Below are 12,676 nucleotides of genomic sequence, written 5' to 3'. Positions count from 1 at the left end.
AATCGGCCGCACTGTGCAGCTGTTTAAACCAACTGTTTAAAAGGATAATAGCTAAAAAATCACTCTTTATAACGCAAGTCTTATAAAAATATTTTGGATGCGCTTTATTCTATTTACATATGATGCATAGGTACTCCAAAAGAGACCTAACAAAAACAACAAATAATTTCTTATGTGCAAACGCATTCAAAAAATCTGTTGCATAAGTTTGCGATTTCATGGGTTTTGCATCGAAAACTACTCCTAAATCTTTAACCGTGTCAACAAACTTCAGTTGAGAACGGGACATTTTATAAGTTATGCAGCATTAAACTTTCTGCAATAAGTGCAATGACAACATTTATTAATGTATTGGGTTTCATAAGAAAAATAAATTAATAAAATAAATAAAAAAAGGTTGCAGCAGAGTGACGGATAATACTTTCACAGACTTCAGCCATACAGATTTCGATACCCACAGCATACAACTTTCCATATTCTAATGAGAGAAGAATTTATGAGTGCCACAATCTTGGTAAACAGTGAGAAGTCCTCGACTGCACTTTTGTCATAGAAAAAGCCTTCACATAAAAAATCTAGCTTTCGATGTCAAATAATTGTGGTTTTCTTTATTTGTAAGACAACATTAATATTCACGTCAAAAATAGGTGAAATAATAGCTCGAACAACATACCATACAAACGCAATCCCACTAATTTTGTCACATAGATACAAGCAATAATTCCCACTACAATAAAATCTAGCAGTTCGAAACCAGTGCATTTCTCTGCAGGGTATATAAAAATGTATCACATCACACATCGCTAAAAATATAGGAATCACTTAGTAGCAATTTTCGACGACAATATTTTAAGTGGCTGCGAGAAAAAAGATGCAGTCAACGTACCTGAACTTGTGTTTCACAAACAAATCTCTAAATGCACGCTCATTAACCTCTAAACAACTCTCATCATTACATTAAAAATGTCCTTGCGTTGATATAAAATTAAAACATAAATAATGTTGTATGCACGGAGGCATTCGAAGGCGCTACTCATACGCAGCTAAAGTGTCGAATGCTTTCGTGCATCACTCCCAGTGCTTGACACACACGTCTTACTTAAGGGCATACAGCGCAATCTTAACTTGCAAGCATTTTGTGGCTATGAATTAAGGCGCTTGTTTTTTTTTTTGTGCAATCATAAAGCGACCTAACAATGTCGTTATGTCGGAGAGGTTTGCGCAAATGCATGCAATGCGATTACATCCGGAATCATAAGCCATTTGCGCTTTAATAAGCAAATTATCTACAGAGGTGCGTGCAATCGAATTGGCAGCGTGTAAGGTAAAAATACTTTGAATAAAAATAGAGAAGGCATCACAAATCAAGTTCAATGAATTTTCAAACAAATAACAGATAATTTGAATTGATATTGAAAGACAGGTTTCAATCAATTTAAGGCAATGCAATTAAGACAAAGTGAACACTTTTGATAATTTTTTTTCAATTATGCGTGAATAATGAAATTACTATTAGTATGTAGTAGTTTGTCAAAAAAAACAAAAAAAAAATAAATAAATCAAATTTTAGTATTAAAAAAAATTTAATTTAAAAGTAAGAAATAATTTTTATTTTAATTTAGTATTTTTTACATTAAAAAAATAAACATTTTAAGTATATTAGCTTAAATAGAGAGAGCGGAACAAAATAAAAAATTGTAAATAACAAAAAATTATTAATAAAAGCTAAAAAACAATCCAACCAACTTTTTTGTAATTAAAAACAAATTGTAATTAAAAAATGAAATTACTATAAATAGTAGTTTGGTGAAAAACTAACAAATAAATAAAAAAAAGTGTTTACATGTTTTTGGCGGCGTTGGTAGTCTAGCGTAAATGCACTAGCCTGACATCCCACCTAAAGCACGGTCCTCGCACTTTTCCAAATTACCTACTTTCCCTGTTTCTTAAAGAACACAAAAAACAATCATTCCTCAAACCCTTAAACCCAAAAACTTATCCTTTCCATCCTTACTCCCGCACAATAGTCAGCGCATTATTTGCATTGTGACTGCAAAAACAAGCAAAATTAGTGGCATTTCATCAGTGGCGCCAGCAAGAGGAAGCGGTCAACCGCGGTAATAGCGCAGACACACCAAATTTAGCGAAGTCCTCAACCATCTGTGCAATCCTTCTAGCATAAAAATGTGAAACACAGAGGGCGCTCCTAGCAGTAAGAAGGCGTTGTTCCTAAGCAACGACAAGTGGGCATTCTCACCAATTGGGACTGGTAGCGGCACGCTACTCATCTACCCAGAAATAAAAATAGATTAACGAAAGCAATGCAAGACAATGCCTTGGAGTACGACGGAAGAGTCTTGTCGAAGCCCTATGTTAATTTTGTTAATTTTTTTAGGAAAATATATGTAAAAATATAATTTTATTAGAATCAGAAACTCAATAAGGAACTAAAACATACATTTTCATAATTTTTTTTTTAAGCATACATAACATATGTCATATACGGTTGGAAATAAAGTAATTTTTGACAAATTGAAAGCTCCGGATATTTTGTACCTTACAATTTCAAACCATTAAGCAAATTAAGAGGTTACATAAGTTCAGAGTTTTCAAAACATCCATTTTTTTACAGACTATTATTCTTTATAATTTTAGGTGTATTTCTGTCAAAGACGATTGTAAAAATTCCCCATAGATACAAAGTTATGGTAGAAGATGTAATTGCTCGGCGAGAGTTTGATGCCCACAGGTAGCTGTCTTTCGTTTAAGGCTCTTGAAAGTTTAAACTCGTTTTTGTCTAAACTAATTTTTTTGGCACGGTCTGCATGGTAGCTTATACAGCTTTTAATATTTTTTGATGCGGTTTTTTTTATATATTCAAAAGTGTTTTCTCTATAGTTATCGAGCCGGATTTTTGATATTTTTAGCACCTCTTGCTTTTTTTATGACTTCCTCATACCTTCGATGCATTTAATTTACTAAATTTGCGCATTTATCTGAAAAAATAGAGTACTTTTTGCAAGACTTTCTTTCCTATTAGTCGCTTTAAAAGGGCCGACTATTTTTTTCAATTCTACCCAAAGATGCCCAATTGGGTTAAAGTTAGGAGCCTACGACGTCCATTTTGAAACATTCACGTTTTCGTTTTTAAGCAACTGCTTTGCTAATTTCGATGAATGCTTACGATCGTTATCCGGCAAGAACTCCCATCTTACAGACATTTCTTTTCTTGCAAAGGTATCCAATGTTCTCACATAGTCCACATAGCACACATTTTATCTTTTGTCTGAAGAACATCGCCACACGTCCTAAGAAGGACACTTACTTACTCGCCCTTACTTACTCGCCGGACTCCTAAGATTTTTGCCACACTGAGAACGCAGGTGCGTTGCACAGATTGCAGAGTTTTTCACCGGCATTGCACCCTTAGCGAATCTGCCCACATTTCGCATCCGTATAAAAGAATCGAGTTCGTTGCGTCCATTAAATTCGCTTGTTCTGCGTTGAACCTCCAAGGTTTGCCATGAGCTTACTTAACAAGCCGCTTACTTTGGCAGCACTTGTGGCAGCATTTATGTGCGCCCAGCAAGTTAGCCTTGTGTCTAATTGCACTCCTAGGTTTTTGACTACTCTTTTTGTCGTAATGGGATACGTCTGTTGGTTAGAAGGATTAGCTCAGTTTTTCTCTGTGGCCAGCTTTAATCCATGGTTCTCTAGCCGTTTCTAAATTCGGATCATCACCTGATTTACCTTCTTTTTGGCTTCGTCAGTGTTTCGAGCGATTATTACAGCTACGATGTCATCTGCGTATCCCACTAAATGCACATCCCCAGTCATCTCTATTCGAGGGATTTCACCGTTATATTCCAAAGTTCAAGTTCGAATATTGATCCTTGGGCTGCACCTGCTGTTATTTGTTTAGTGTTGCTTCCTTCTCGGGTTTCGTATATCTGGGATGAAATTCTGTACTTTGCGGTTATCGAACATATTGTTTTCCGTCAGACCCACAATATATTTATTTTTGTTTAATCCGTACACAAAATTTTTTCAGATTCGACCGAAAAGTTGTATTCTTGCAAATCGAGTAATTATATAGTAATTATAATAAAATAAAGCAATCCAGAAACTGACTTAACTTCAAATATCGTATTATTTTATTTTTGCTAACTTACTTTTCAATCAATCTGTTTTGAAATTTTCAACTCGATTTTTTTTCTAATTTTCTTATTTCTTTTCTATTCTCGTTTTTCAACAGATGAGGTGTGCCTGCATATATTGGGTGGATAAAATGCTAAATAAATCCTTCTACCATTTGGGTGTTTTAATAGCGAAACATCCTGGCTATTTCATTATAATACCGGTTCTGCTAACGATGCTCTGCATGACTGGGTAAGTGTTTTTTACTACCAACTAATTATATTTAAATATACAAAGTGGCGCAAAATTTATCTCGCTATTTATTTAAAATTTATAATTTTTGGAAACGACGTCGTGCATCAATAATTTTTGGCACGTATAGACTAGACAGTCAAGCAATGCAGCGCGCTAAAGTTCAAATAAAGATTTGTAGTACTCAAAATCGTTTTTTTTTTTATTTAGTAAAAAAGTTGTTCAAAATCGAAATTGGATGATTAATTTTGTGTCACCTTGTATAAACATAAATTTAGGTATATATTTCTGCGAAGTTTCATCGAGACAATAAGAATCGACATAGTAGCAGCTTTCTTTGAAAAGTTAATGAAAGACTGCTAATAAAATTATAACAAAGGAAAAAAATGTATTCCTATTAAGTGTTATAAGAATTGTTACTCTAAATGCATGCATTAAAAGTAGAGTTCCCAAGATAATTTTATATATTGTAATATCTAAATTCACCATTTCCAAGCTATGTATTCGATAAATTATAAGTGGAAGATACATTCTTGTGAATTGTTGCGTTGGTTTTATCCATTTAGGATTTAAGTAGGTATGACAAATTCCTGTTTATGGCACTTCCTCAAATCGTTGTAGGTAGGTTGGTAAGTTAGATGGCAAGCGTCCCACGAGCACACTACAAATGGCACTAGATTCCGTTTTGATACCACAATGCGATGCCACTACCTGATACCTAATGCGATGCCTCACAGCACTGAATGCTGCTAGTGGAGAAAAAGGATCTAGACTGGAGAACTGCCTCAGGCTATCCCCGAAAGGCATCTTAAGCCCCTAGCCGCCAGACCCGGTCATTTGCAAGGAACGTGTTCAACAGTCTTTTTCCCGCAGGATTTCCACAACTTTTACAATGAGGGTTGTATGCAGATCCAAGCTTCTCCGCATGAGTTCCGATCACCCGGTGACTGGTGACTACCACTCTTCTTTACAGGAGTTGACCAGAACTGTAATATGGCGACGACAGCGCCTTGATCGCAGTTAGACTATTGGAAAAGATGTTTATGTCTAAATGTATTTGGGTTTACGTCTTGAAAAAATGGTAGCACAAAAAATTTTATATTATTTTTCTAATCTACTCCATAGATTAAGATACAAATATTTTTAGTTAAAATATTTTACTTTTCAGACTTTAATTATTTTTATTTCGATTTCTACTTTCTCTTCCAGCTACCAACAATTAAAATATCAAATCGATCCCGAATATTTATTTTCACCGATCAATGGAGAGGGCAAGGCTGAACGCGCTGTTGTTGAAACATTTTTCAAAGTAAACTACACACATCGATTCAATGTGGGACGCATAACAAGACCTGGTGAGTCGAAAAGGCGATTAAGCAAGTGATAAAGGATTGGTTTTATTTATATAAAATTAGCTTACAACATAAATCTTATAAGCTATTTGTGTTAGGAGCTAGAACAGCTATGCCTTAAGCTCAATAATTTCATAAACTTTTCCATTCTTATACATATATAGGTAAATTGGACCTATAGTACCTATTGGTTCATTTAAGGAATTTAGTTATGAGTGGCATTGGTTCAATAGAAGTGTTAAGCGATAAGTGTTCAGCAAACCTAGTGTTCACAGTTTTTCAACGAATTAGCTATAAATTTCTCACCACTCAATAATGTAAGAAAAATGCGTATCTACACTTTATTCCGCATTCAATACAGCTGTTGAAGGAGCAAAGCTCATAAGGCTATTTTAAGTATCCAGAATATTACCAATGGTATATCCACTAACTGTTTGTTTGAGAGTCTCACTGCCATATTTACAAAAGCAAAAAATACAGATGTGTATGGGGATATTTATTTAATTTTTTTTTTTTTAATTTAGTGAGTTCAGTTTAACTTTTACTGTTTTAGTTAGGTGAAAATTTGCTTACCGGAAAAAAATCACGCAATGCGCGAAATTTACTTCTTGCCACTTTTACGGGTTGTTCAACTGCGCATCGCTCCATGACTAAGTTTATCAAAGTCTCCAAAACCAATTTTCCCCAAAAAATACTTAAAACATCTATATTTTAACATATCACAAATAATTGTTGTCAACAATCTGCATCCCCGCATTTTGCGTTTGATTTCAGATTCTTCCTTGCCATAAATTTGTTCCGTGTTAGTGCATTTTTTCGCATAACTTTCGTTCATTTTATTATTCTGCCCATAACCTGCGCAAAATATGATGCAATGGCGTACAATACACTCGGTGTGTTTAATAAACAAGTTTTAATGTAGGCAGTTTTATTACTCAACAATTACAAGTTGTAAACGAAACGATTATCGTGGCAAACCGTATGTCACATTAAGGCAGCAGTCACTAGTGGGGTTATTCACGCCTGCTTATAAAGGCCGATTTAATCTAAGTGATGAATGGGTAAGCGTAGTGAATCAAATAATTCAGCAAAGTAATAAATAATCTACAAATCTTTGGCGGAATTACGAAGCAATAGTAAAGAAAATAATATAAAACAAAATAAAATTCAAACAAAAAAATCAAACAAAAATTATATTAAAATAAAAATAATTATATGGTAATTAAACTAAATTAACGCAAACAAATAAAATAATGAAAACAAATTAAAAAATAAAAAAAGAGGAAAATGAAATGAAAGAAAGAATTAATTAAAAAAGAAAACAAATTTAATTCAAAATAGAAAAAAAAACAAATCTAGCCAAAACACAATCGAATAAAGTATTATAAATTGGAATACAATGAATTTAAATAAAAAACTCCAATGAAGAAAATATTTACAAAAATGAAATTAAATTCAATTAAAATCATCAAATTGAAATAAATTAATTCGAAAAACAAAAACAACAAAATAATTCACCCAAAAAACACTAAAACAAAAAATAAATAAAAACATAATTAATAAAAAAAGAAAACGAATTTAATTAAACATTAAATAAATTAAAATATAACATAAAACAAAATGAAGTAAAATGCGATAAATAAAAATAAAATAAAATTCAATTAAAAAAAATCAAATATAAATGAAATCACATTAAATTAAAATAAATTAATAAAAAACCAAACCAATATAATTAAACTAAAAAATAAGTCGTCCAAAAACTAAAATAAAAAATTAAATGATACGAAAGATGTAATTATTTAAAACATGAAAACGAATTCAACAGAAAAATCAAAAAAAACAACAAAAATTATTAAACTAAAATAAATTTATCTAAAAAACTGAATCAACATAATGAAGTTAAAAATAATTATTATAAAAAAGTAAAGTAAAATAGAAAATAAGAATAAATGAAAAAAGTAATTAACTAAAAGTCCAAAACGAATTTAATTAAAAAACAAATAAATTAAAATATGAAGTAAACAGTAAATAAATATAAATTGTATAAAAAATAATAATAAAATAAAAAATAATTACACTAAAAATTACTTAATTAAATCAAAATAAACAAAATTATATAACTAAATTCTTTTGAAAAATATAATAATATAATTGCACAAAGAATGAATTCGTTTAAAAAAATTGTAATTCAAGTAAAATAACAGACAAAAACCCTTATAAGTCTTTCGAAACACGAACTAAGGCATATAGTATCTCTTATCACCGGCCACTGCCTTTTGGGCACTCACGCACGTCGGCTCGGGGTTCCTCAAAACGACCTGTGCAGATACTGCGAGGACGAAGATGAGGAAGTATCGAGCAGGCATTTGCTGTGCAGTTGTCCCGGCCTAGCCAGAAGTCGACTCGCTCTTCTAGGCTCTCCAACAATTGACAATCTTTCAGCAGTCTCGGACCTGGAAATCGAATCTCTCATTAAATTCTCGAAACGAATTAATATTTTGTACCAAAATCTATAATGAAAATCTCGGTTAGGTGGGGAAATCATATAAAATAATGAGCTCTAGGGCAACACAACGGACCCAACTTGCGGTCTATGTGGTACTCCGATGCGGGGTCACCCTTAAACCAACCCACCAACCCAAATAAAATAGACTAAAATAAAATGCCGTAAAATAATACAAAAAGGATAAATAAAATAAAGTTCAATTTACAAAGCAAGCACACAACTTAATTGGAATAAAAGAATTTAATTAACAAAAATAACATAAAATGTTTAAATTAAAAAAATTGATTCGCCGAAAAACAATTAAAAAATATATTACAGTAAAATGACAGTACAGTAATGAAACGAAATAAAGTACTTAAACAAATAAAAAATGTAATTAAATACTAAATAAATTTAACTAAAATAAAATAAAATGAGATTCAATACAATGAAATTAAATAAAACAATATAAATTTAAATTACAAAATTAAATTCATAAAATAAAAGCAAAATTAAATTAAAATAGAACAAATTAAATTAAAATAAAATAATATAATAAAATAAAAAAATAAAAAGTGTAAATAAAAGATTAATGAATTAATCTAAAAAAAAGAAAGGAATAAATTGAACTAAAATGTTCTAAAATAAAATTAATTGGAGTAAAGTAATTAAGTAAAAAAAATCATAAAACCAAAATAAAAAAATTAAAAAAAAAATTATAAATAAATCAAATAAAGAAATTAATTAAAAAATAGAATAAAACCAAAATGAAAAAATTAAAAAAACAACAAAAATATATGAAAAAAATAATAAATAAAATAAAAAATTAAATAGAGTTCAAAAATTAACTACTTTACTTTAAATACCTTAAAAAAGTAAATGAAATTAATTATAATCCAAATAAAACAAAAAATGCAATTAGACAAACTTCAAATTAAAAAACAAAAACAAAAAAAACTAATATAACAAAATAAAAAAAAGTTTTATAAAAAATCACCTAATCAATCTATAAACATTAAAGAAATAAATTGAAGTAAAATTTTCTAAAATAAACTTAAGCTAAATAAAGTTATAAATTAAGAAAGCATAAAACAAAGTATAAATAAATTAAAAATCTAAATAAAGTAAATAAAAATTATAAACAAAAATATTAAAAACTAAAATAGAAATAAATAAAAAATATAAAATATAAAAAATAAAAAACAAAATTAATTAACAACAAAAAAAAAACAAAATAAAAAATTAAATATAATATAATAAAAAAATAATCACCAAAAACAAAATTAAATAGAATAAAAAATTAAATATAATAAAAAAATAATCACCAAAAACAACATTAAATAGAATAAAAAATTAAAGAATTACTTAATAAAACAGTTACAGAAATTAAAAAAAAAAATATTTAATTACCAAATAAAATAAAAATGCAATTAAACCAAATAAAAAACTTCCCATACCGGGAATCGAACCCGGGCCTTCTGGGTGAAAGCCAGATATCCTAGCCACTAGACCATATGGGAGAGGTGATAAACATGTTCACCATGCGAATTTTGTTACTTGGCACTGCTTGGTTCTCAATGCAGCAAAGATTAAATTTGATACAGTTAATTTTAGATGATTGTCATAAACAACATCAAAACTTATTTATATCCATGTTCATTCAATACCACAACACCTTTGTCATTGCCAATGATTTTTGAAGCCATAACCAAAAGATATTCCAAATAATTGTCAGGTTTTTCTGCGTATTTTAGTTTACTCGCAAAACGGATATTTGCACATTTAGCTAATTAACTTATTTGGGCAACTGTCGATAATTACAACATATTATTTAGGAGGATGGTTCCATGTGTAGAAGTCCACGCAAGTGGGGAAAGTTACTGATCGCCATTCACTTGGGAGTGGCCAGGACGATTCTTCTACATATGGTTCAAGCAGCTCACAACGTCCGGGATTAGCCCACGTATCCTCTGGTTAGCTTCCGAACAGCCGTTCGGGAGTGAGCTAAAGTGAGAAGGCGAAGCATCCCAGCATAGCTGGTTGTGCGCTGGGTTTGGGACCCGCCACTTAAAAAGCCCCCCCAATGAAAACAGCAACAAAGCCTCGGATGAGAACTCCCAACACTGATGACGACCCCTGCAAACGAAATAAGGAATACGATTTGAGGGCATGCACCTGGAATGTCCGGTCCCTTAATGGGGAAGGTGCCTCTGCCCGGCTGGTTGATGTCCTCGTGAGAGTAAAGGCTGACATCACTGCCATCCAAGAGATGCGATGGACGGGGCAAGGTAAGAAAAACATAGGACCTTGCGACGTCTACTACAGCTGCCATGTAAAGGAGCGCAAATTCGGTGTCGGATTTGTTGTGGGAGAGAGACTTCGTCGCCAAGTACTGTCGTTCACTCCGGTGGACGAGCGTCTCGCAACAATCCGCATCAAATCGCGATTTTTTAACATCTCGCTAATTTGCGCCCACGCCCCGACGGAAGAGAAGGACGATGCGACCAAGGATTCTTTCTATGAGCGCTTGGAACGTTCCTATGAGCGCTGCCCCCGCCACGACATAAAAATCGTGCTTGGCGACTTCAACGCCAGGGTGGGCAAGGAGGGAATTTTTGGTCCCACAGTCGGAAAATTCAGCCTGCACAACGAAACATCCGGTAACGGACAGAGGCTGATCGACTTCGCCGGGGCCCGAAACATGGTAGTCTGTAGCACCAGATTCCAGCATAAGAAGATTCACCAAGCTACCTGGCTGTCTCCAGATCGAAAAACGCGAAACCAGATCGATCATGTTGTGATAGATGGAAGACACGCTTCTAGTGTATTAGATGTACGTACGATCCGAGGACCCAACATCGACTCGGATCATTACCTTGTTGCAGCCAAACTGCGCACACGCCTCTGCGCAGCAAAAAACGTACATCTACCTACGCAAAGAATGTTCGACATCGAAAAGCTGCAATCACAACAGACAGCCAGAAGATTCGCCACTCGACTCTCACTCCTGCTCTCGGAGAGCACTGCCCAACACACCGGCATGCGCGAGCAATGGAGCAACATTTCTCGTTCTCTACGTACCGCCGCCGAAGAAGAAATCGGATTCCGGCGAGCCCGAAAAAACAATTGGTACGACGAGGAATGTCATGCTGCCGCCGAAAGAAAAGATGCCGCCTATAGAGCCACGCTGCGATCGGGCGCAACGCGAGCCATGTGGGATCGCTACAGAGAGCTAAAAAAGGAAGAGAGACGTATTATCCGACAGAAGAAACGAGAGGCCGAAATACGTGAGTGCGAGGAGCTTGAGATGCTGGCCAATAAGAACAACGCCCGAAAATTTTACCAGAAAGTTCGGCGGCTTACAGAAGGTTTTAAGACCGGGGCGTTGTCCTGTAAGAACAAAGACGGCGATCTGGTGACTGACGTACAGAGCAATCTTAAATTATGGAGGGAACACTTCTCGAACCTGTTAAACGGTGACAGCTGCGCATGTCATAGAGAATGTGAAGATCCCGATACCCCAATCGTTGACGACGGAATTGTCGTTCCGTTACCCGACCATGACGAGGTGAGAATAGCAATATCACGGCTAAAGAACAACAAAGCCGCGGGCGCCGACGGACTGCCGGCTGAGCTATTCAAACATGGCGGCGAGGAGCTGGTAAGGTGCATGCATCAGCTCCTATGCAGAATATGGTCGGATGAAAGCATGCCTGCCGATTGGAATTTAAGTGTGCTCTGCCCAATCCATAAGAAGGGCGATCCTGCAATTTGTGCCAATTACCGCGGGATTAGTCTTCTAAATATCGCCTATAAGGTTCTAGCGAGCGTATTGTGTGAAAGGCTGAAACCCACCGTCAACCAACTGATTGGACCTTATCAGTGTGGCTTCAGACCTGGAAAGTCTACCATCGACCAAATATTCTCAATACGCCAAATCTTGGAAAAGACCCATGAAAGGAGAATCGACACACACCATCTTTTCGTCGACTTCAAAGCTGCATTCGACAGTACGGAAAGGAGTTACCTGTATGCCGCTATGTCTGAATTTGGTATCCCCGCAAAACTAATACGGCTATGTAAGATGACGTTGCTCAACACCAGCAGCGCCGTCAGAATTGGGAAGGACCTCTCCGAGCCGTTTGATACCAAACGAGGTTTCAGACAGGGTGACTCGCTGTCGTGTGACTTCTTTAACCTGATGTTGGAGAGCATCGTACGAGCCGCAGAACTTAATCGCTCAGGCACAATTTTTTATAAGAGCGTACAATTGCTGGCGTATGCCGATGATATTGACATCATTGGCCTTAACAACCGCGCTGTTAGTTCTGCCTTCTCCAAACTGGATAAAGAGGCAAAGCGAATGGGTTTGGTGGTGAACGAGGACAAAACGAAGTACCTCCTGTCTTCAAACAAACAGTCGGCGCACTCGCGTATCGGCACCCACGTC

The 12,676-nt window shown here is 34.4% G+C and overlaps 1 protein-coding gene and 1 non-coding gene across 2 annotated transcripts in view; one reads left to right on the top strand and one right to left on the bottom strand.

Moving 5' to 3' along the window:
- Positions 1-4,255: 4,255 nt before the first annotated feature.
- The window catches only part of LOC129244839 (patched domain-containing protein 3), a 31,856-nt gene continuing 23,435 nt past the window's right edge, over positions 4,256-12,676 (top strand). The window contains exons 1-2 of the mRNA XM_054882720.1: positions 4,256-4,389; positions 5,599-5,744. Coding sequence (XP_054738695.1) covers positions 4,256-4,389; positions 5,599-5,744 — 280 coding nt within the window. The remainder of the gene's footprint in view (positions 4,390-5,598; positions 5,745-12,676) is intronic.
- Trnae-uuc (transfer RNA glutamic acid (anticodon UUC)) lies at positions 9,675-9,746 on the bottom strand. The gene has a single exon. It is a non-coding gene; the product is annotated as a tRNA-Glu (tRNA).

The sequence above is a fragment of the Anastrepha obliqua genome, chromosome 4 (assembly GCF_027943255.1).
Source record: "Anastrepha obliqua isolate idAnaObli1 chromosome 4, idAnaObli1_1.0, whole genome shotgun sequence".
Lineage (NCBI taxonomy): Eukaryota > Metazoa > Arthropoda > Insecta > Diptera > Tephritidae > Anastrepha > Anastrepha obliqua.
This window is presented reverse-complemented; position numbering and strand designations above follow the sequence as displayed.